Genomic DNA, 25876 nt, shown 5'->3' on the forward strand with positions numbered 1-25876 from the left:
GATGATTATGTATATTATGCTCTACTAAGGGAGACTATGTTTTTCGATTAACTTTAGATCAACCAGTAATAATGGGCAATAGTAGGTGCAGAAAATTAACCCAATGACAAGGAACTCACGTGTTGCAGCGCAACAATCAGCAAGTGTGACTTGGATTAAATGACTCGTTAGTTGTCGTTGCGTTGTTTGAATCCAGCTTGGCTATGTGCATAGAATTTATTGTACAAGTGCACTCCGCCCTGTAACATTAACAATAAATACTGTTTAATTTCTATGCTATATTGTTGTATATTTAAGTTCCGTTATAATTAAAAAATGTACATAAAATGCTTACATGTAACGTATAGGACGGACATAATAAATTGTGGCATTGAATGGAATTGCATGGAATTTCAGTCGTGAACAATTACATTGAAAATAACAAGTGGAAAATAACGTTGGTCTTAATTTGGAGACGTTAAATGAACGCTGGTATACATTTTTTGGTATATTTGGTTTTCTACGTGTCATGACCATTACTTTACAGCAGGTGTCAGTGCTGGGACGAAGTCAGTGTTTTAACAGGTGTATTTTAAAAAACCCAGCAAAGCGATCAAACCCAGTTGTCACTATGGCCCAAGACCCCACTCTAGCCTCCCAAGCAGAGCCGAAGTCATAAATTCATTTCGAGGGCGTCGTTTTACTACGTAGCTACTCCCAAGAGCAAGGTCAAATGTTACGACGTGTGGATACCAGATTCTGCGAGCAGTTAATTATAAGCAGACCGTAACGATAAAGCAAGTGTTTTAGTAAATAAAAATTAAAACTTGTGTGCGGATGTATATCCTGCGGTGAATTGGTACCTGCCTTTATTGTTCTCTATGCTGCTTTTCGCCCACAACCCCGACCGTGACAAATGTTCAGAAGCCCCAGTGACGGATGGATGGACTGACGGGCTTTCAGGGCCTGCTGTACCTCTCTCAAACACTAAGCGGCAGCAAGACGTCACTTCATCGAATGATTTATGTTTTCCCACTAAGCGTAAATGTCGCGGTGTCCTTTCAGTAATGCTCTGAATACAATATCCCTGTTATTAAGATCTTGACCCAGGAATATAGTTGGATTGTTTGAATTACCCTAGGAATATAACCTATAATACGGGAGCTACTGATGTGTCGGTATCGGTGGCAATGAAACTACAAAAAGTCGGCTGTTTTCCCGGCGGAAATATAGTATGGGACTAAAAAATATGAAAATATCACACGATAATAGAGGTGTTTCGCAAGACATTTAACATTAATGTTAAAATACACTTTTGACATATTTTTTTACTCTACACGTATATTCAGGTAATAAATCTGACGCTTCTGGCAGGACGTGCCTGGGGTATTGTCTTTCTGTGAGTCAGAAGGCCCTGGGGATTTGGTTTCTCTCTTTTTGTACCTTTCTCCTACTTGTATTACAGCCATCTGCACTCTCATCCTAAAATAAAATCCCTGCCTCTTCCTCCCATATCTATGTAACGTGGCTCTGTCCTACCCAAAGAACGGTCTACACGGCTACGTATGCCTGGTGCCTTGTCTACAGAGGATGTCTTTGTGGGCTCCACACATTCAGGGATGTAGGTTTGAGGCCACCTCTGGCTCTGTGTGTTTACAAATTCTTTTTGTGTTCACATTTAGTGCATTTTCCTGAGCCATACCGCGGTACACCAGGACTGTTCTTACAGCAACCCTACGTTTAATAAGAAGCTGTGAAAAAATTGCCCAGAACATTACATTTTTCTGTCTAATATTTACGGTCCCATGTATACACTCGAGCAGCGGAGTCTCCGGATGGAAAACATACACACTGGCAATAAATCTTTTATTTTCCCCACTAGCTTGATTACATTGGTACTGAGTCCGTGACAGAAAAATATGATGAAGTAAAGGAGAATTGTCGCACAGGGAAATTCATGGTGTTTTTCAGATCGAAGGTAATCATCAACAAAGCCTTTATCAGAGTCGTCAGCCTGTTTCAAAGGCCGGTCTCACGTTTGACGTGAGATTCTCTGCTTTTAGTGGTGAGGAAACAAGACTTTCAGCTGCATCTGATGTGCTTGTTCCTCCCGCTAGCTTATATTCTTTGTCCAATTGATTTCTTTCAATAGTCTCCTCTAGAGTTTGTCAAAAATCTAATGGAACGGATGTTGGTCATGTTCATGTCGGAGTATAATGTCGTGGCAAAGTGATAAAACAAACTGGATGTAAGGCACAAACAGGCCTGATTTCTGCTGTGACATGACATGAAGATGGAGTGTGTATTTTTTCACTTCACACCTACAGTATATCTTATTGAAATAGTGTTTTTGAAATTGGAGAGTTGGTGTAAGAGTTTTGGGTGGGTGGGAGTTTCATGTGTGGAGCAGTGGCGTTACCAGGTAAAAATTGTCGAGGTGGGGGCGGTTAAGCCTTAATCATTCCTTTTCTGGATCTTTCTGGATTATTTTGTTTTGGGGTGGGGGGTATGTTCAAACAACTCGTGTAGCAGCACGATTAACCATCCACTAGCCAGTGTCCCCCCCCACCCCCCAAAGATTGACATTTAGGAAGAAGACACAAAGGACTTTCTGAGGAGCTGAAGATAGGCAGTCCTCACACTGTCAGAGGAGAGTCTTTCAGATACTGAATGTCAACTTTCGAGTATTACCAGCAAGAGAAGTGTCCCCCCCCTCCCCCAGTTTGCTTTTGCTGCCTGAACTGCTCCTCCCCCCACCAGGGCCTACCCTTCACGATGTGCATCTCCTGCAAAGTACCCCCCGAAAAATACTCCACGCATAGAATGCGACGTGCCAGGAACTGAAGTTGCGACTTCTCGATTCGAAAACGCGATCTCAGCTTGAGCACCGTCGCATCAGTAAAGACCTAGAGGAAGAACAGGAGCAAGGGCTGGTTGTTTGTCTAGGAGCTGATGGGAAGCTATAAGGCAGAGCCAACAAGAGACGTGGTAGCCAGTCCACATGTCTCCCCGCAGGCTATTGTCAACATAAAGGTGTTTACTATTAATCTCTGTCTCTTTCTTCAGTTTGAATACGCTGCTGCTGTTTTGCTCAGAGCTGAGATGTTCCTTCTGCTGCTAAAGGCTAGGTCTACAAAATATTCGCAGCTACATCCATAATGCAAAATGACAGGTGTCATTTTTTTGAAGAACTAAGAGCGGAGTCAGGCGTTGATTACATTCAAGGCCTGACTGCTACTTGTCATTACTTCAGTTCCCCAGAAAAAGCCGTGCGTTTTATTTGCACCGAGCACGCTGAAAGAGGAAATGGCGAATGACAGACAACCACAGGCGTACGTGAGATCAAGCAGGCGCCCCTCACAGGCTAAACACAGGAGCCCGAGAGCGTGCAAAAAGCTCAGTGAGCGAGGCGCTGCCGTGGATACGGGCGAGCTCTGCTCCCCGCGGCGCTTTGCTGCCGACGGAAGGGGGGTCGGCGGCTTATGGGAGCCTGTTTGTGGGTTTGCAGTTTATTTAAAAACGCCGACGTGCAGGCAGACAGTGCAGAACAGACGCACAGGAGCAGCCAGTGCGGCGCTGCTGTAGATCAGCCCGTGGAGAATTTAAGATGGAGGAGGCGTCGCTGTTAATGTTATTAACGTTTTTCCGTTATTGTCGTTAAGGTGGGTCACCGGGTACCACTGTGGCCTCACACTCTCAGGGTTGGCAGTATGATTCATGCCGGTTTTCTCCAGATACTCGTTTTATTGGCATGGTTTTTGATTTTTTCCTCCGGTCGCCTGAAAGCATACCGCTCAGACGAATTGCTGTATCGTGCATGTCTGTCCATAGCGTGTGAGACTCTGCCTGCGATGGCCTGGCATCCCGTCCTATTGCCCGACCCCTCCTCCCCCCCGCCCTGTGCATCCTGGGACATCCACCGCGAATTCCATCATTCTTCTGAACCCATTATCCCAGGTATCTTACAAGTTGTGCGTGACAGTAAAGTTACGGCGATGTCATGCAGACATGGCAACACGTGACAATAGTATCGCTGTCATGGCGACCGAGGCGATGGGTCCTGAATGGTTAGGTTTGTGAGAAGAAATGCAGGATGGGACCAGGGATGTATATAGGGGGTGGGGTCACTGGCCTCAGCTGAAAGCTGATTGGCCCCTAGAGTACTCCCATCCCTGTCAGTCACAGATTCAAAACATATCATTGGCTAACGTAAAAGTTGGCCCCACTGTATGAATTATGGCCTTGCTTATGCTCTCTACCTTAAAAAATCCTGGAATCGCCCCTGGATGGGACCCCACAAGGGCAGCTGGGAGGTTCCTCCCTTCCAGGGCTGTGAGAGAGGGAGCCAACCAGGGCGTAATAGCAGATACAGAGACCCAAGCTCCCCCCCCCCCCATGGCGGATGAGCACGTTATCTGCAGCAGCCAGCACCGGTTACTTCACTATCTGTGCAAGCACGTCCCCCACCCCCCCGTCCCAAGCCTCTGTTGCCTTTGAAGACTCACTCTTCCTCTTCAAAGCCCACGGACAAAGAACATGCTGGACGCGGAAGATTCTGCGACTGAAAGGGCGTAAGTTTTTTTTTTTGTATCGGGAAACGAGTTTATTTGTCAAATAGAATAAATCATAAAGGATACTTGGCTCAGAAATGGTCATTTCGACCGCAGGCCTTTACTTACATATTCAGTCGAACATATTTGGAATACTAAATGTATGATTCAAGAATTTTTCACGTAGCTACCAGAAAATTAATTTCAATTAATTAATTATGCTGGAGTAAGGCATAGATTTTATACGCTATACATTATGTGTCACGCATGACCTTAGGTTTAATATTGTATAATATATCCTCTCCCTGTTTAGACACCAAGTTCCATTTCAATGACCAGGTTGTTAAGCGAAACGGTCGCCAAGGGAAAATCACAGTAACCTAGGCATGGTTACGGCTTCATGCCAGCCTTTCGAACTTAGTTTCCTTCATCCTTCAGGAAGTGAACATGTTTAACAACATTTTATACATTGTGCTTCAAAGATCTCTCTCACTCCGACGTGCATCATTCTCAGGCATGCAAGATTTGGTCGTAAATGTGTGCATTAGTAACAAAATGAATTTTTTTTTTGCCGTCATATTTGCAAATAGTTGCTAACTGAGGGAACTGCTGTCTGAGCTAATTGACATTTTTACTAGTCCTGAAGGACAGCTCGCAGCCTATGCTGCGGCCGAAGACTTAACACCTCCTCAGACCGGAATGGACCAAATGGCCCCCGACGGCTGGTTGGGACACCCCGTGATTGAACAGCCCGGCCTTGGCGTTACCACGACTACGGTCACTACCATAACACAGACAGGGGGAGGATGGAGTACGGGCCTCTTCAATGTGTGCGGGGACACGACTACGTGTAAGCGACTTCGATCCCTGGCTGACCGGTCGTACACGAAGGCTCAGCACGAATCCCGACTCGCGTTTCATCTACAAAAATATATTGTTATATTATCTTCTTTGCATTAATACTCTTTCGTATCTGACTGTAGGGCTTCAAATCTTGAATGGCACCAAATATTTTCAGTAGAAAACCTCATGTTACCATTATTATTGCGCCACTGTACTACTGTAATGCTAATCTAAAGCTACTTATAGCTACTTATGGGGGAGGTTATTTTTGTGTTTTTTGTGCACTTCTTAAAGGGGCAGTTCACCCCAAAAGTGAAAATATGTTTTAGAGGGGCTTGTAGTGTTATCTGTCCATGTAAGTTGTTCTGCTGGGAGTTTCCTAGTTTTGTAGATATCGGCCGTAGAAATGTCGGTCTTCTCTCAAATATAACGGGACTCAATGGCATTCTTTCTGTGGTGATTAAAGCAGCCAAACAAAAATATATATTTGAAAAATTCCACAGCCATATCTCTTACCAGAAATCATGACCCGGTTACTGAATATAATCCACAGACTTTGTAGTAAGCAGTTTAATGTAGGAACTATTGTCCTTTACACACCAATCGTATCACTGCGCAGAAGATACCGCCAGGGCGCTAATGCTAAAGCTCCTCTAAAACGTATCTTTTTTTCAGTTTTGGGGTGCAGTGGCCCTTTAAATCGCAGTGCCCTGTGATTCAACCACCGCTGCTTTTTTAAGGCCTCCTCGGCGCTGTCATTCCCTGCTGCCTGGACCTGAGTCTCGCCCATCAGTACGGGGAATGTTTGTGCCTTCCGCTGCTGCCTGGCTCCACGCTCGCCATGCGCGTGGGCATCAGGGAGAGGTTCAAAATACGGGTAAAGCGGGCGCCGTGGGACAGGAAGCGCCGGCGGTGCCGCTCAGCACGAAATAGGACTTACCGAATGAAAAAAGAGGGAGCGTTTTGACTATTGCGCCGGTCACAGTGTGTGGCTCAGTGGGTCGGGACGCTCTGGCTGTGATGGGAAGGTCACTAGTGCAAATCCCAGTGCAAGCAGAGTGATTTCAGCATTGGGCCCTTGAGTAACACCCCCCCACCCCCTAACTGCTCCAGGGACTGTCTTTCTCAAAAAAGTATGTATACTCAGCAAAAAAAGAAACGTCCCTTTTTCAGGACTGTGTATTTCAACAATAATGTTGTAAAAATACAAATAACTTTACAGATCTTCATTGTAAAGGGTCTAAACAATGTTTTCCATGCATGTTCAATTAACCATAATCAATTAATTAACATGCACATCCGAATATCACACCTACGTGACAGGTACAGGATGGCCACAACAACTGCCCGAGTCACACCAGGAACACACAAGCCCTCAGTCCAGCCTCTCTCAGCCTATTGCGGACAGTCTGAGCACTGATGGAGGGATTGTGTGTTCCTGGTGTGACTCGGGCAGTTGTTGTGGCCATCCTGTACCTGTCACGCAGGTGTGGTATTCGGATGTACCGATCCTGTGCAGGTGTTGTTACACGTGGTCTTCCACTGCGAGGATGATCAGCTGTCCTTCCTGTCTCCCTGTAGCGCTGTCTTAGGTGTCTCACAGTGCGGACATGGCAATTTATTGCCCTAGCCACATCAGCAGTCCTCATGCCTCCCTGCAACATGCCTAATGCACGTTCACGCAGATGAGCAGGGACCCTGGGCATCTTTCTTTGGGTGTTTTTCACAGTTGGTAGACAAGTCTCTTTAGTGTCCTGTGTTTTTAGAACTGTGACCTTAAATGCCTACTTTCTGTAAGCTGTTAAGGTCTTAACGACCAATCCACAGGTGCATGTTCATTAATTGATTATGGTTAATTGAACATGCATGGAAAACATTGTTTAAACCTTTTACAATGAAGATCTGTAAAGTTATTTGGATTTTTACAACATTATTGTTGAAATACACAGTCCTGAAAAAGGAACGTTTCTTTTTTTGCTGAGTATATATTGGATAAAGCATCTAATAGAATAATAATAATAATAATAATAATAATGAAAAATTCTCACACAGGTGCTGTAGATATTCTAACATAGAGCAGATTCCTCTTGTGTTTCTTGACAAGCATTCTTTAATTAATGCTGCCTTTGACGTGACCCTGTGTAATAGACTGTGGGTGAATCACTGGGACAGGTGTTATGGAAACAGATGACAGGACATGGTAGCTGGATGGCGGCCATCTTGGTGCTCCCTTGGTTGTTTATCGGCAATGTCCGTATTTCCCTGCATCCTCAGGGCAGTGTGTGTGAGGACTGGCTCACTGTCTACTGCTGCTACCCGCTGGCCGTCTGCCAGATGATCCGAGAGGTGAAAAGGAGACTGAGAAGCCAGATGTACCAGGTGTCCACCACACTGCAAAGCTCCTGAAGACCTGACTGTGTGACTCAGGGGACCTTGGGTATCTGTCCTGTAGCCATGGATGCTAATCTGATGCCTTTGGAACAATACTGCCACTGTGCCTTTTCAAAAAAAAAGCTTAAAACAAAATCTGAGCTCTGCATTGCAATATCGCTAAGCTTCCTTTTTCCTGTCAATGGTGAGATCATTAAAAAGCTTTTGTCTACTTTTCCAGAAAAGTTTTCTTTTCAACCCAGTCCTTGGGGACCCCCAGACAGTCCACATTTTTGCTCCCTCCCAGCTCCCAGTGCACCAATACCAGGTGTTCTGTGTTCTTGATTGGCTGGGAGCTGGGAGGGAGCAAAAATGTGGGCCGTCTGGGGGTCCCTGAGCACTGGGTTGAGAAAATGTTCTAGACAATATCAAGAATGCAATGGAACTATGAGGACATCCACTCCCATTTTAAAAACTGCAGCTGTTTACTGAAGACTTTTTTGGCGAAAGGTAAACCCCGTACTGGCATCTATCACTGGCCGGAGCTGGCAGTTACTCAGGCAGCCTTGAGACCAGAGTCCTGCAGTTCAAACCCAATAACTTGCCCATCCTAGTCAAATTCTGACCATAATTGTGTCCATAAATACAAACACTGTCAAACCGTCGGCTTTGTAAATCACTCTGAACCCTCAAGTGAGCATCATTTTATGTTACAGTATGCAGGTATATGTAAAACTGTGAACACATTCGGAGGTCACCATAGGTCACCATTAACAAAAGACTGGACCATATGGTATGTCAGTGTGGTATAAAATAATTTTTTTTTTGGCAGTTGTGTAATGCTATCCGTGGGGAATTCTGTGCGAGCAGACCGGGGTTCCTGCACCCTTCTGGGGATGGGAGATACGGCAATATTTGAATGCTTTTTAATTAGCTGTCGATTTATATCTGAAGCACCTGGTGGGGAGACATACGTCCAAATAATTACCTTAGCAATTACCGATTAAGCAGTAAATTAAAGCAAACAACGACATAGTGAAATGGATACAAGGACCGAGGCCACTGACACGATGATGTCATCCAGTAGGATGCCAGTGACATTGTGATGAATCTTTTCTTTCGTGGGGGTTCGTTCTCAGGGGTCTAATAGTAGCTATGCTCAGATACATCCCATTTTTCATTAGATCTGCTGTGCATTTGCGAAGACTCAAAAGCACGACAGAAATTTCGAATGGAAGACACTTTCGTACGTTGTGCATTTCCATTCGGTCTCACCATATATGTTTACACTTTCACACATATTTCACACGTTCAATCTGACCATACACACTCAATGGTCACAATCGCGATTATTTCTGTCAATGTTGAGATCACGATTATTTAACACGATTACTCATTGACTTTGTAAATATAGTGCAGTTATTCAACTTTTTGGAATTTATTGTCTTTTTAAGGGTGGATTTTAACTCTAAATTTAATTAAACGGAGAAACAAATAAAATGGGGTTAGAAAGGTGTGCACTAGATTTATAACACAAGACAAAACAGGAACATCATTGAGAAACGAATTGCGGCACTACAATCAATTAATCTGGGTTATTTTGTTTTGATAATCGTTGGAAGCTGCAATTGGAATTTAAATTAAAATTAAATTAATTGCCCAGCCCTACTACCTACTAATGCAAACAGCCAATCATTCTCCTGCAACCACCAATCATGCGACTGCATCTGAATATAACAGAACAGGAAGGTCAGGAGGTTCATTTACTGTATGTCTTAGCATTAGAATGGCTAAGATCTACGCTATTTTATACCCGGACGTTATCGCGGGTGCCTCCTGGGATGTCCGTGCGCTACGCCGTCTAGGGTTTACAGAGAATGGGGCGAGAGACAAAAACATCCAATCAGCGATATTTCTGCTGCTGAAAAACACGACGTCAGTGGGAGAGGTCAGAGGAGAATGGCCAGAGTTAAGGCTAACAGAAAGGACACCAGCTAGGTACAGCAGTGGTGTGCAGAAGGGCACCTCCAACCACAACCCATCAATGCACTTAGTGGTTTTGAAGACCTGAAGACAGAAGGGGTCCCCATTAGATGGTAATACATAGGAGTACCTAATAAAGTGATGCCGATTTAATACCCGTTCCCACTATTGTACATAGGCTATTGAATTATTCGGAGCACATACATACACATGAAGCACTGCACACATCAATTCATACACATTCAGATTGGATACGAACATTGTGTATCTTTCGACACACTGGTTTCTCAGACGGGATATGTCTGTATGGGTTTCCGAAAAAGTAGCTCAAATTAAAAACAAAAATAAACGTACTTCTCAAAAATAGAGCCGACGACCGCAGGAGGTAACGGCTCCACGGCGCCGGGGAAAAAATGCACGCGCTCATCTCCGCAGCTGACACAGTGCAGTGACTGCGCTCTCCGCAGTGGCTGGAATGATGACAAAGCTCTTTGCAGGCTGGTCGACGGGAAACCTTAATGATTTATTACCTCACGCGTTAGCTTACCCTCGCCTCTGTTCCTACTCGCATTAGCGCAGCGGAGTAGCTTAGTAAGCCTCTGAAGTATCAAGGGTATCACGGTACGTAGAATCCAGGATTTGAACTCGCGACCTTTAGGGCATGAGTCTGACTGCTTAATCACAGCACCATCTGCTCCCACTGATGTGGGCGGGGGGGGTCATCTCCTTTCTCTGTATTGATGCCATGTTACTAATGTTGTCTCCTGGGGCCACAAACTTATGGCCCCGATCCCTGCGTCTCTTCATCAAAGCCAGATATCCTATGCTTGGGAATCCCGCTGTGCATACTGTCTGAATAATAAAAATTAAGCAGCAAATGGCTGGTTGGCCCTTTCCCCAAGCGTTTTATATTATTTACAGACTGTCTAGTGGAAGGGGAGTATCTGCTAGACTGGAACCAGAATTGTGCGATCAAGACTTACAGGAAAAAAAGTCTTCAAAGTTACAAACGTTCCGTAAAACCGATGAAAAGAATCTGCAATCAAATGCGTTTCACTGTCAGAGTTAAGCGTATTGAGCGGCTGGTATGAGACGGGAGTGAAGGGCAGTGTCTGTTGTCATTGTGTCTGACGTCCAGTGCCCTGGATCATCGCCCACTCACTGTCATTTTAAATAATCTCATCTCAGACATTACATGTGCTGTTTATGTATTTTGACAGCCTGTCACCAGCAGAGGGCAGCGTAGCCCCAGAAAACGAGCACCCCAAGGCATCACACCGCGGGGGCTAATTCGGTTTGGGGTTGAAGAAACACAGACGTTTGCATGAATACATCAGATGGACAACTCCCATTCCGTAATATTACATTATAAGTATTACATTATAAAGGGACTGAATTAATACGAAGAATTTCATAGATAATTTTATAACCTAATCGAAGTCATACGCAATACTGAATTGCACAATATATTTTTGTTATTGTAGTTTTCTTCTCAAATAAAATTACTATTGAATCATTTTCTACATAACTGGAAAACGGTTAAGATTGTCCATTTCATTCCAAATATCAAAAAGGGTCCTGCTGTTAAATTAAATATAATTTCTAGCTCGGACCAGCCATTATATCTTGCCAACAACAGTCTTAGCTAAAAGCTTTAATTATCATCTGAGGATTATGGTCTGTGATTTCTTCCCAAGAAATAAGGAACCTGAGGCTCTCATCAAAACACTACAGCTGCACTGTGTTTGACATTTAAACAGGTCAGTAGGTTTAAGGAGTTAAATGCTGATCTGTACCTGTGTAAATCCTGTCAATCAAAACCTCGTAGCGCTGACTCCTTTGCCTTATGTTATAGAATCTGGGCACCTGTGAGTTTAATTCCCTAAAAAAATTTTGGGGTCCCACTCAAAAACTGACTTACTAGTGTAGTGACAGCTTTTGGTCAATAGGGGGCGCCCGAACCCTTGGGGCCCCGCGCCAACGCGTGGTTTGAGTGGTGGTAAAAATAATAATAATAATAATAATAATAATAATCGATACTTTATTAATCCCCTTCGGGAAACTGTTTTTACGCCTCCGTCAACTTGCTCTTTGTGGAGTAAGTTGTCCTTGAAGGGCAGCCACCCGTAGCAGCGCCTAGGGAGCTGGGGGTTAAGGGCCTTGCTCAAGGACCCGCAGACATGCTTAGGCTGGGTTTGATTACAGGTACACAGGCTCACAGTAAACACAGAGTGGCTCACTGTAATCATTTCAGCATCATATATCATAACAGATTGCGCGCTAATTTAACCACCTCCCTTTTCTGAAACGCATTAAGAAGTTAATTAAAACCAACATGTAAAAGTAAGGCCCCGTTAATTTTGCATCCTAAAGCATCTCAGGCCCCCACGATCAATTTCAAACGCTTCAGTATCACGCTGCAACAAAACTTTTATATTTATATAATTCGTTAAATATAACGGCGCTGGCCCTTGATTATCGGGATATTATAGTCCGGCATCGAGCTAAGGGGTCGACCTGCCCAGCTGAGCAGAGCTGAAAGATGGGCTGGAATGCTTAAATGATGAATGATGAAGCGTTAATCATGCTAAACACTAAGTGCTCAGGGGCAGGTCACACGGGCTGAAGTCAGACGCCGGTGCTCTGATGACAAAACCGCGAGACAGGACGTTTTTAAATCCCAGGTCCCCTGAACCCCAGAGAATAATATGAAAACGTGGGGGTACCAATAAGCCTTTCAGTTTTTTCATTCAGCGGAAAAGATATGAAGGCTCGTATTTACTCATCCAGTTTTTCTTCAGCCACCGAAGACAAATCTGACAGTATCACCCCCGGGATGGAGGGTCGGAGACGACAACAGTCATTAAAGAGAGTGTCAGGATTTATTTGTGTGTGTGTGTGTGTGTGTGTGTGTGTGTGTGTGTGGAGGGGGGGTGGTAATAGGATGGGAAGGAGGCCGGGGAATCACAGGGGCTGAAAGTGGGACGGTGGTCTTCAAGATGAAGAGGCAGAAAGGTGGTTTTCTCACAATCGACCGAATCATTAAAACTTTATCAAGATGAAGTGCAGCTTATAGGGAGCTCAGAGACCGAGCTGGATGGAGATGGATGCACTTTCAGTCATTTATATAAAGTTCACTGTACACATATTCTTTCGCAGGATATATACCGTGTCCTAGAAATTCTCACTCTATTAACGGTAAACTTCCCGATACCTAATACAGTGTCATCCCTATTAATTTTGTGGGTCAATTATAATGGGAGAATCTTATCTTATATCACTGCATCCACAAATGAAAAATGACTCTGGTATGGAACAAGTATTACAAAGAAATCGTCCATTACGCTCAAGCGTAAGTAAATAAGGCTTTTGACGGAGCAGAGCCCATCTGTGTCGGGCGGCTGCATAGCTGGGGCGTCGGGGATTCACAAGCAGCCAGATCTGTACCGCTGCCCACCTTCCTCTCTGGTTGGGTGAGCGGAGCTGGACGCGGTGCAAATCCCGTTTACCGGAGTGACGCTCCAGCATTTCATATTTCATAAAGTACGTCGTGCCTCATTACAGAGCAAACTTTTCACCCTGCTAAGTAATTAGTAGGCTACATTAGAGCGTTTTACACGCTGCATTAGGTTTTACCTTGGGAAAATGAGCAAAAACAAAAAAAAAAATCAGAACTCTGCGGCACTTATAGCTACACCACATAAAACTGCACCCCTCCGTTGACTTGCAGTAACAACTTAATCCAATTAGTGACCCGGAGATCTTCCTGCGCGCGTTTCTCGCGGCCGCGCTTCGCTTGGCTCTTCCGTGCCCGAGCACCTGGTGCGCGTCCGCTCCCGCAGGAAGGGAAGCGGGGAGCGCACTCCGCTCGTTAGCGGGTGCGCGCCCGGCGCTCTTCAAAGACGCGCGTGCACTGCGCGCCGGGAGGCGTCGCGGCTTCCCCTATCTCGGGCGCGGCGAAGACCTCGGTGGTCTGTTGAATTATGCAGGGCGCGTAGCCGGGGCCGGGGACGCCGCAGAAGCCGACTTTACCCCCCTCCCTCTGCGTCTTCTTCACCGAGGCCATGGAAATAGAGTCTGAGGAGGCACTGATGAAATGCACCGTCTTGCGGGCGTAACACGTTGCGAATCGGGGGGCTTGGCAGACGCGCGCGTCCACGGGCGATTTACACAAGGCGCGTTCTGAAATAAAGCCTTTCCGGAATGGAAATGTAGCACTTTGAAATCTGAAGAAGCAACTTTTTTAAATACTCTCCTCCTTTAACCAGTACACCACCTGCCGTCCTGTTGGTTCTAGAGGTATCATCCCCCCCAACCGGTTCCTGGCACTGCCCCCCACTGGAGAAAGGAACATCTGCGGAGCCTCGCTGTGCGACCATACGCTGGCTGAATGCTGCGTGATACAGTTTAACGGCCCTCTGTGCACATTACCCAGACATCACAGGCCATATACAGCTCAGTCGAAACTGAAACGTTATTGGACGCGGCCCATTGCCAACGAGTCATAAAACCACGAAGCTGTAAAAGCGCATAATGTCTTTCAAAGGCTTCTTATATATTGAGATTAGCATCGCTCAAGGCAATACGTTTAAAATATTTCTTTACATTACTTATTACAGACAAAGAAACATATTTGATGAAAATGTGCTGTATTAAAAAATCTCGTGGGCAGGGCAGTGGCTAAGTGGCTTGCACTGCTAAGTCACACCTCCAGGGGGTGCTGTTTTGAATCTCCCTCTGTGTGTTGCCTGTTTATGTCCTTGTGGGAGTAGGGGGGGGGGGGGGCATGCAGTTAGGGTAGCTGGCTTGTGGGCATATGGGGGCTGTGCAGAGACTTCTCGAGGGGCAGCTGCTCGACTGTGGGTCATGTGGGTAAGATTTTGTGTTGATCGGTAACATGTGCAGAAATTGAGGGGGGGAGGGGCAGTTTAATTGTGGTCGAAATGGAGAGGCACTCTCAATCTTTTGGGTAAAAGCGGCGGTTGGCCCCCCATCCCTGAGCGTATGTGTCCTGTGATAGGCTGGCATCCCTCTCAGTCCCTCTAGCCTTATGGTATACCCCCCCCCCCCTTCGGCACTGTCTAGGATAGCTGCTTATTCAGTACAGGGTTCTGGGAGCACAGGACAGGAGACTAGGGGCTCTCTGCCCCTCTGCCACTGGGCTCACAGTCACAGACTAAGGAGGTTCAAACCCCCCCAGCCCTAGAGATTTGAGGCCCCCTCAGCCAGTACGCCACCACACAGCCTGCACTGCACAGCCCTGTTCATCATAATGATTAATATACGTTTTACTACGTGCCGCTGTAAGACCACGTGACTTAGACCATTAGCTGTTAGCGTTAGCCTCCACCATTACTTATTTCCAGGAAAGCTAACAAAGTGATTTTTTCGAACGCTAACTCAGTACCTGCTTTCTTTTAAGAATCTGTCCACCGAGGGATTAAACTTCGCAGAGAATCTTCAGCCGATTATCTTCACCTTGATCCCATGTTCCCTGTTCATTCATCTTATCGTTGCGGGATAGCTTAAGTCATGACAAGGGCAGAATATATAAACTGGAATGTATCTGACTGTCATGAAATGACTCGTAGTATGTTCTCAGAAATTCTAGTCACAGATGATGCTCAGTGGCTTGCACTGGTGTCCCACACCACAAGAGTATGGGGTACTAACCCCATTCGGGGGGGTGTTCCACGAAGTAGGATTTCTCAGTTAGCTGGGTTAACTTAAGCTAGAAGTCATGATCGTCCAATAAGAGGTAAGGAGCATTCCTATTGGACAACCATTAATTCTAGCTTAAGTTAACCCAGCTAACTGAGAAATCCTGTTTTGTGGAAACACCCCCAGATGTGCATTTGCACAAGTCTCCTTGTGTTGGAGATCCTCACGCAGTCCATGTAATTGAGTGACTAGGGCATGTATTTTCAGCTTGGAACAGACTAACATCCTGCCCATGACGTGTCATTTCCTGCCCTTCCTAGGATTGACTCCAGGTTCCAGCTGTCAGCCATGGCAGTGAGCAGAAAGTCTCTGCCTCGCTGTCTGGCTTCCATTTTGTTTTTTTAGCAGACACTTTTATCTAAAGTGAGATGCACGTTTTTTTTTTTTTTGAGAAAGCAGGGTCAGTCTCTGTAGCAATTAGGGGCAAGAACCTTGCTCAGGGGCACAAAAGCAGAAACACTCTGCTGCCTGTGGGATTTGAAGCAACAACCTCCTGACCACAGGTCCTGCATCCCACTCCACTGAGTCACACGCTGCCCCCCCCCCCCCCCCCCCCCCCGTTTTGCCCAAATGCAGAAGTGATCAGTGATGCATCCTGAGATTTCACAGGAACTTGATTCTAATGAGTAACACTGACTTGTGACTTATCCTCACAACCTGACGGCACGAGCAAATGGTCTTGGACATCTTGTTGATTGGATATGCTGTCGGCGATCACGTGACGCTCCGTATCACGTCCGATTGGCCCGTGGACGGTGGCGATTTCGGCGCCTCTCCTCGGCTTCCACGCCCTGTTGTGGGAGCAAGTAGCGTTGCAGTTCCTCTCGTTAAAGTCCAGCCTGGAAAACGGACTATGAGAGTCAGAGAAAACACAGACCAAGTTCCATGCTTTTCTGGAAAAGGAATCCTTCTTAATGCAAACGAAGACGGCCATTTTTACTGAGTGTGGTATTGTGGGGTCTTTCCTTAATTTGAATGTGATTGGTCTTGATACATATCTAATCAAATGACCCCATCACCTGTACCACACCCCTGACCCATGAATAGTAACTGATGCCACTCGTGGGTCTTTGCAGCTTTGCAGTCTTTGCAGACTGGTTTTTCTTCCCATTGGATGGTGCCAGTTAGTGATTAACAGCACATGTAAATCTCACCCATAGTTGGTGCTGAAGCCTCATTTATTTCGTTGCAAGCTGAGGGCAATCAGATTAATTACACTGACTCAGAGAAGTCCATTGCTTTCTGGATGTCTTCGGCTTCTTTTAAAGAGCGACAGTTGGGCGTAAGTAATTGTTTTTAAATTTAGCTGGAAACAAATTAGACCAAGTGAGGACGTTCTGGCGCAGCGAGGCGAAGCGTCAGATTAAGATAGTAGAGCTAACTGTCCCTGGAACAAGGAGCAGAATAATCAGGCCGGAGTAAACTTCATGGTGCACAAACGAGAATTAATAACGAATGAATGGAGGCGTCGCTTTTTAACGTTTAGCCTGATGGTTGCGTTATAGTGATAAATGTCGTCAATGAGCACCACAGAGGAGACCTAGCAACCAGCCATGGAAACAGTGGAACCTGGTGAAATTCCATTCCGAGGCACCTGGAGCAGTCCGCGTTCTTCAGCAAGCGCAGACCCCGGATGTTTTCCCGAAGAACCGGCGCTAACCTACTTTTAGCATCCCTGAACGATGACGCGTGCCCGGGGAGTTCTGATGTCGGGGAAAACACTACGGCAGGGTGGGTGTTACTTGGCAGGCATGGTGAAGGAGTAGATGTCCCCTTGAGAGAAAATACTTTAGGTGGAATCTCTCTGGGTGTGTGTGTGTGTGTGGGGGGGGGGGGGGGGATGGGGGGGTGACATTATTTTGCAGCTAAAAAAAACAATCCGCAGTGTGGTCCTATTTGTCCAGTGGGAACTCAGCATATTCCCTCACCCTAGCACTGAAAAACATATAAAGCTGTGTATAAATCTTACATTACATGTCTGTGTTTAATGTTACGTAACCCTGTTTTTATTTTCAGTGAATGTAAAGCACTTAGCTTCCAGTTAACTGGTTTGCACCAGACCTCTGCACTGAAATTGCGGCCCTCGTACCTGTCTGTGAGTGGGGGCGGGGAGGGCAGTATCCTAACCTCATAACTCATTTTTTCCATACATACTGTTGCACAGAATATAACAGTCAGAAAACCGGCAAAAAAAACCCATCAGAAATAGTTAACTAGAGCAGCAACAGCAGTGACAAATAAGCAGGTCAGAGGCCAATGTCAGGAGTGAAAAATTCCAAAAGTTAGCGAAGTTATGATATGCTGAAGTAGGGCAGGTTGGGGCAGAGTTAAGAACGTATACTCATAATCTGAAGATTGCTGGTTCACGTCCCAAGTGGGGGCCCTGCTCTAATACCCTTGAGCGAAGCACTTAACCTGAATTATTCCAGCAAAATATGCAGGTAAAAAGGCTTATTTGAAAACATGAGCTCAGCATCTAGATACACGGATGCCCTTGTTGTTTAGGAACGTGTGTTTTCTTAGTGTGGGCTGTGATGCCGACGGAAGGTAGAAAATTGCAGAACCACGGACAGCAGCCCAGACTCGACCATGGGCCCAGTGCAACTCCACACCCCTTGCTCACTCCCGGTCACTCTCGTGCTCAATTCAAGCCCCTGGCAGCCAAGACCAGCCCCCCCTCACTACCCCCCCTCTTTCCTGCTGGCTTAGAATGTCCGAATGTCTCCTGCTGACAAAAACAAAAACAAAAACAAAACACATCAAGACTGTCCCTCCTCTCTAGTGCCAGGACTCTCAAATTCTGAAAAAATATTCTCACGCGTGAACAAACAAACAAACAAACAAACAATTTTTTTTAATTGCTTGCAAACATCACTTTTTCCCTCACACTTTTATGCTGTTTCACACTCTCAGAAGCTCTGCCCATCACCCAATGGGAAGGCTGCCCTCAGATAATTGACATGTCACTCTTGGCCTTAAGACCCGCCTTCCTTTGGCTGCAATCTCTCTGATTGGTTGACAAATCCCCTCTAAATACATCCTAGTCTTTGACCTTGAACCTGCCCCAAGGAGAGCTCTATTAGCTTCAGAGGGAAAATTGTCCATCCTTTTGTTGATCTGTTTATCTGTCTATCATTTTCTTATCTGTCTGTCTTCCATGGACTTCAGGGACAAGGTAGTTAGAATGAAACACTTTGGGATTAGCAGACACCCGTGGCAGGACACTGGTTCAATGCACTAATTCATTAAAAAAAAAAACCAGTTTAATCAGTTATGGTTTGCGTTATGGTTATTATGCAATTACCAGGGTGATAATCTTGTGCAGACCACCCAAGTCTAAAAGTTATTTAGAGTCACCAACGAACCTGATCTACATGGAGGAGAAAGTGTGTCTGAGTGTGAGTTTCTGAAGGAAATGCCGACCCACAGAGAATGCAATCTATATCCTTATTTCACGAACAAGCACTCCTCGGGTTACGATGGTCCGTGTTACGATATTTCGACTTTACTATGGGTAAATGTTTTTCGCTTTCAGTACTTTCTTCGGTAAATCACATGAGATATTCAACGCTTTATTATAAAATAGGGTTTGCGTTAATGATTTTGCCCAACTGCTTGAGGTTGGCTAACCTAGGCTATGATGTTTGCTAGCTTAGGTGTATTTCACCTTACGTTAGTTTTGTCGGAATGTAATCCCATCGTAACCTGAGGAGAGGCTGCATTAGGTTTTAAAAAGTTCTATATAAAAAAGATTTCTGTAAATATTGTAATGCTCCCTTTACTAAGTCATTCCTTGCATCAAACCTATTCTGATTGGTTGCTGTGAATAATATACTGAGAAAAGATTGTATAAGAATAGAGGACGTCGAGCAGTAAAATGTTATTTGAGCGACGGGGTCTGGCTGCAGTACTGCGAAGCTAAAAGTGGATCTGACTGAGCTGAAGAAGAAAAAAATACTTAAAAGGACTGTGCGGTCGATCCTTTATGCATCGGCAATTAGGCCTTCTGTTAGTCCGACGAGAGCTGACCTTCAGAGCCGGTCAGACTTTGAATGCTTCTGCGGAACGTGGGCAAAAACGCAGCTTTCTGTGGAAGTTTTCCCTCGTGTTCCGTGTATGTTGAGCCACTTTTTAAGGCCGTTGCAATTTAAGGGAAAGGTGTGCATTTCGCATTTGCCCCCTGAATGATTATTTAATGAGAGGCTATCGTTTCCCCGCTGCTGTGCTGTATCCGATCCAGGGCTGAATTATTCAGGGGGTGTAGACAGGGGTGGGCAGGCTTGACGTCGATTACCTGCCTCAGGTGAGCTCCGCTGAGCCCCACTCCAAGTTTGCGTCCCTCCGCCGGACCTCAGGGCAGCCTCCTCGCCAACGCCGGTGACATGGAGGATACGCAGAGGAAGCTTAGCCAGAGGTATGATGGCAAGCCACGGAAAGTGCGCTTCAAGATCGCGTCCTCGTACAGCGGGCGGGTGCTGAAGCACGTCTACGAGGACGGCCAGGAGCTGGACAGCCCCGAGGAGAAGTACCCGCGCAGCTTCATGCATGGCAAGGTGCCCCAGCATCTGGAGGCGGAGCAGCTCTCCAGCTTCCAGGAGTCCCCGGAGGCGCGGATGGGCATGTCCCCCGGGCTCACTGCCCAGAGGATAAACGTCTACAGAGGCATGACTAGCTACAGACTCGCTACCTGCGGCGGCTCGCCACCAGTGGATTCCAGAGTGAGTACTGGCTCAGGTTCTCTTGGAGCTGGCCAACAGTAAGGAGGCAAAATCTCCAAGGACTCTTAGCGTTTTCCCCACGGATTTCGTCTCACTGCTCTGTTCTGCGCGTATATTGAGAATCAGATTCGGAAGCTTCATCGTCACATGTTCGGTGGGAGACAGTGAAATTCTTATTTTATGGTTACATGGTAGGGAAATGGGGGCAGGACAGACAGCAGGGCAATATAATAGAGACAGCAGTGCAATACAGGACAAAGAGCAGTGCAATATAGGACAGACAGCAGTGTAATATGGGACAGAGAGCAGTGCATTCCAGGACAAACAGCAGTGCAATACATGACAGATAACTGTGCAATACAGGACAGACAGCAGTGCAATATGGGACAGAGAGCAGTGCATTCCAGGACAAACAGCAGTGCAATACAGGACAGACAGCAGTGCAATATGGGACAGAGAGCAGTGCATTCCAGGACAAACAGCAGTGCAATACGGGACAGACAGCAGTGCAATATGGGACAGAGAGCAGTGCATTCCAGGACAAACAGCAGTGCAATACAGAACAGACAGCAGTGCATTCCAGGACAGAGAGCAGTGCATTACAGGACAGAGAGCAGTGCATTCCAGGACAGAGAGCAGTGCATTCCAGGACAGAGAGCAGTGCAATACAGGACAGACAGCAGTGCATTCCAGGACAGAGAGCAGTGCATTACAGGACAGAGAGCAGTGCAATACATTTCAAAGTGTTGTGCTATAAGGGATGAAGAGCAGTAAAGTACAGGACAAACGTCAGTGCAATACAGGACAGAGAGCAGTGCATTGCAGGACAGACAGCAGTGTAATACAGGACAGACAGCAGTGCAATTTAGGAGTGAGTCACAAAAAAAGTAATATATATGTGCATTATGGTAAATGAATTACAGTATAGAAGAAGAAATAAGGATAAAGTGCAGGTTCACACACACAGGGAATTAGATTCAGGTTATGAAAGACCCTCGTACATACTGTACAGTAGATACACAGTTAAGACAAAATATGACAATGGGCTGGTACAATGATAAACACGATGTGTATGTGTGGTTGATAAATGTATAGAAGTGCAGGAGTACAGGTCAGTGTAAGAAACGTTGCCGTAAATACAGTACAATATGTACAATATGACTAAAACAATGTAATAATTATAATGAGTTATTACCAACAATGAGATGTTGCTTGTCATGGGGATGAGGATTGTTAAGGAAGAAAATTAGTTAAGCGGGTCAACAGAATAGAACGTTAGAATGTTTGCACAATATTAGCGGTACAACATCCAAGTAACCCACACGTCATCTCTGGTAGGATATTTCCTCGGACGACGAAATTAACATTATCACCTTCATCTGAATTCCAATTTGCATAATAAGCTCAACCATATCATATTAATTTAGCCAGTGCTAAAAGGCCGTCAGTGATTAACGATATGCAGATGTATGTGATTTGAGGTTCTGCCGCCGTGCTGAGCGGGATCCTGTGTGGACGGGGTGGTTGGGTAACGTTAAGAATGTGTTCTGTTGACCTTAGCATGTTTGGGCCGTGTCTTCCAGTCGTCCGTGCTGGACTTTGGGAAGATTATCATCTACACCAGTAATCTACGAATCATCAGGTCCCCTCAGAGGAGGACAGAACTGATGAAGACCTCTGTCCAGAGACAGGACGGAGAGGGAGAGGATCCACATGGGCGAGGAAGAGGAGGAAAGCATTACCACGGGTCACTGTGCTCTCACTGGGAGGACGAAGATGGCCTTGAAACCGCAGACAAGGTAACACCAGCACAGACAGACAGAAACAGATGGGCAGACAGACAGAAATACAGACAAATAGACAGACAGATAGGCAGGCAAACAGATAGACTGACATAGACAGACCATTTCAGGCCATGCACAGTACATTTACACCAATACTGTCCATTTGTATTAATAACACTAAAAACTGCACATATAACACTTGATGACATGGCAACAGAAGCAGTCAGTGTGTATTAGCATATATAATAAAAAGTTGTATTTCAGTTCTTAGAAAAGAGGTTCCACACATTACATTAAATACACTGCAAAGGCAAATTTTATAAAGTGTGTATGAATAGTTATTTGTTTTTGCATCATCTGTTGTGTATTGTGTGTGTTGGAGTGCTTGAATAATCGATTTATCATGCATGACAGCGGCTGTTTGTGATTAAATATCTGTCGCTGTATCTTTGTGATGTTTTAGGAAAGTTTTGCGGTACTGTTTGTTTTTCCCCCTTTGGTGCTTTTTTTCCAGTGCAAACACAAGCAGTCTTTGTTGGTGTAGTTCATTTATCAAGATGAGACTGTTGGTGTCAGTTTGCACAAGGGACACCGGTCCCTCTAGTGGTCAGTGGGGGAACTGCGTGTGGTTGACTTGCTTGCAGGAGGAGGCCGCGTGTCCGCAGTGCGGGGGCTCGGGCTGCACTCCCTGCTCCCTGTGCCATGGAAGCAAGCTGTCCATGCTCGCCAACCGCTTCAACGAGTCCATCCGAGCCCTGCGATGCCCGGCGTGCTACCCGGACGGCCTGCAGCGCTGCCAGTCATGCTCGGGCCAGCATGGCGGAGAGCCCTGAGGGCGGGACTTCCTGCTGGGAGTCTGTGTGAACATAAGCGGACGAAGCAGACACAAAACCCTCAATGTGAAAACAATGACGGGCTAAGCAGCCAGTGCATGTGTACAGGCGGCCATTGGCTTCCGAAAATGGCCGACCATCAGTTGATAAATGCGGAGACGCATCTTCAGCTTTATAATCATAATACTCAAGAGCTCTGTAATGGGTGCAGGTGTGTATACCGGGGCGGGGCTACAGGGATACTGGAAAGCTGATTGGCCCATAGATTGCGACCTCCCCTGTCACTCACAGATTCAAAACATATCATTGGCTAACGATAAGGTTGGCCCCCCTGTATGAATTATGACCCCTATTATGCCCCCCCCCTGCCTTAAAAAGATCCTTGACTTGCCCCTGTAAGGATGTATCCAACTGCATTATTACATACCTGGATATTACTCAAGAAGTAGCACCTCTGTTTATGTAGCTGGTTTGCAGCCCAAGCTTGTACATTTATCACGTTTGAGGAATAACTAGTCACTGTCAAACTGTTGTGTGCAACACATGTACGGCCTCATCTTTGCATAGTATCATAGCAATAAACCACACTTTTTAAGGCTTTAGGTTACCACTGTCTTTACACAAGATGCATTTTACCACGGTGTTGCACTTGCAATTGAATAAATAAATATGTAATTCGCCTACAATAATGTTTATTCCTTAGCTTCGAAATCCAAGTTTTAACATTAAGTGGTGTTAACATGGTGGTGTTCGAAAGGGTCATTATCTTTGACCTTCATCAAATAAAACCAAACTGCTAGCTATAAATCCCACAATGCTTTAGTCACTGAAAATTAGCAATGCAACTTAAACAAAAGGCTGAGTGGAATTGTACGTGATGAATTGCTTCCCTTACTTTGTGTATAGAACATCTGCATGTTCTCCTTGCCTTGCATGTCTTTCCGTGGGTTACCTCCAGATAATTCAGTTTCCTCCTACAGGAAGCTTGATGTCTCTAAATTGTTCTTCATGTACGTGTGTGTTTATATTACATTGTGGGAACCAAAATGTTCCCCACCATGTAATGAAGACCTGGTATTTTGACGTTAGGGGGGACTGTTTTTCAGGTCCCCACAAAGATCCGTGGATGCAATCAAAAAACTAAAAATGCCAAAAGTCTTGTATTTTGTTTGGTTACTTATGGTTAAGGATAGGGCTGCGTAGGGGTTAAGGTCATCATGTTGGGATAAGAGTGTTCCCCATAGAAATTAATGGAGAGTCCCCACAAAACTATACTTACGAACCTCTGTGTGTGTGTGTGTGTGTGTGTGTGTGAGAGAGAGAGAGAGAGAGAGAGAGAGAAAGAGAGAGGTTCATCCTACTCCCCAACCTTGGGGATTGTGGGACAGGGTTCAGGTTCACCAAGCAGCTAACTTTATGTAAAGCAGAATTACATCCTTTATGTTGGCCTGAGAGGCAGTGGTTACCTTAAAGCATAAAGAAGACACTGTTAAAGCAATAAAACAAGTCGGTGTAATCCTGCACAAGAACATTTGTCAGCTGCGGAAACCACATCGCCGATCATTAAAATGCCTGTCAGAGAATTACTCCAAAGTCTTATCATGAAACAATTCTAACCTCACGAAAGCCCTTAATGTCACCACAATACCCGTTCCGATTTAAAAAGAGGCAGATTAAGTTTTGAGTCTGTTAGTAATCCTCGGGAATGTAAATGAGGCGGTCTCTTGTCACTGCGCGGAAACAGCACTTCTGCTCTGTAACCAGTACAGGCGGCCCCCAGGTACGAGATACGCACCCTAAGTCTGTCTTTAAGTCGATTTTGTAGGTAAGTCGGAAACATAATGCAGTACATAATGATAATAATACATTAATGATAAAAGTACTATAATCCGAAAAACCGCTGAAGCAGTGCATTATTATGCACTATTGTATTTAACCCAAATTTTAATATCGTTATATATACTATACGATACTATAGTATCGTTTTTATGTTAGTTCGTTCGTAAGTATACGAGTTGTCCGTAAGCTAAGCATTGCCTTGGTGAACTCAGTGCTATTAACGACAAGAAATAAGTAAAACAGCGAAAAACATTGGAGGTAAGAGACGTGACGACCCACAGAGGGAATACTTTAAAACTTACTTCTCCAAGAAAGTGATGCATTTTACGGCAGAATACAGAGGACCCTCCATGTGAGTAAGTAAACCATACAGTATTTATAATCTACATCTCTCTCAGAGGTGGATTAAATAATTCACTTGTCAATAAATAAGCGGACAAGGAGACCACGGCGCCGAAGGCAGTTTCTAAATACGGAACGGCAAGGTCACGGTAGGTGCGGCCGTGCGGGAGTCTGCGTGATGAATCCGCGGCCAGTCCGTGCCGAGCAGCGCTGCGCAGTTTGGAAATTTGGCAGCGGAGGTCACAGAGTATGCAATTCATTTTTGCTCACATTTGATGCTTTTTTTGCATTCCAAACTGGGAGGGGGGGGTTACCTCCAGGTCACACCCTGTTGCTCCTCCAGTGGCATCTTCAAGCACGAGCGGACAAACGCGTCGGCCTCGGGGTATCTGCTGTTTGGACATGCAGGGCAAAGCCGCCCGGCCCTAGTGGTGTGTCCCATACTGTAATATTATTTAATTTATTAAGACTTCCTTTTCTGCAGTATAAATTTAGTTACCTGAGACATTAACCAGGATAAAGATGGATGGATAGATGGATGGATGGATGGAGCAATGGCGTTGTGCAAACCAAATCTGTGGGTAAGCACCAAAATCCAGAAACGGGCCCCTCTGCTGCCAGCGATTCATACGACACGCAAAGGCATCAGTTCTATAAGTAGTAATCTTTGTATTTATGTGATGTTTCCGTAACAACGGTGTGAGGGGCGTGGCTTCAGCTGATCGCGAAGAGGACCTTAATTAGCCGGTGATGATTCATCAGGCGCCATGCGAGTTGCCTGATTTTCTGTTCCAGGCCTCCGCCGGCTGTGTCGTGGCCTTAAACGCTGTCATCTTCGCTAGCCGATAAAATGCGTCAGGAAACGCCCCCCCCCCCCCCCTCAAAGTGATGAATGAATGATCGGTCTGTCTTCA

The 25876-nt window shown here is 45.6% G+C and overlaps 2 protein-coding genes across 2 annotated transcripts; both read left to right on the forward strand.

The window, feature by feature from the left end:
- Positions 1-4432: 4432 nt before the first annotated feature.
- On the forward strand, positions 4433-7977 carry plac8l1 (PLAC8 like 1). Its single transcript, XM_023838331.2, has 4 exons — positions 4433-4550; positions 5168-5379; positions 6113-6249; positions 7647-7977. Exons 1-4 carry the CDS (start codon positions 4516-4518, stop codon positions 7776-7778), a joined length of 516 nt encoding a protein of 171 aa, XP_023694099.2. The 5' UTR covers positions 4433-4515; the 3' UTR covers positions 7779-7977.
- Positions 7978-17319: 9342 nt separating this feature from the next.
- On the forward strand, positions 17320-23681 carry LOC111857459 (glutaredoxin domain-containing cysteine-rich protein 2). The gene is made up of 3 exons (XM_023838364.2): positions 17320-20164; positions 21748-21963; positions 22593-23681. Exons 1-3 carry the CDS (start codon positions 19829-19831, stop codon positions 22779-22781), a joined length of 741 nt encoding a protein of 246 aa, XP_023694132.1. The 5' UTR covers positions 17320-19828; the 3' UTR covers positions 22782-23681.
- The last annotated feature ends 2195 nt before the right edge of the window (positions 23682-25876 follow it).

This window comes from Paramormyrops kingsleyae, chromosome 24, assembly GCF_048594095.1.
Source record: "Paramormyrops kingsleyae isolate MSU_618 chromosome 24, PKINGS_0.4, whole genome shotgun sequence".
In the NCBI taxonomy this organism is placed as follows: Eukaryota; Metazoa; Chordata; class Actinopteri; order Osteoglossiformes; family Mormyridae; genus Paramormyrops; species Paramormyrops kingsleyae.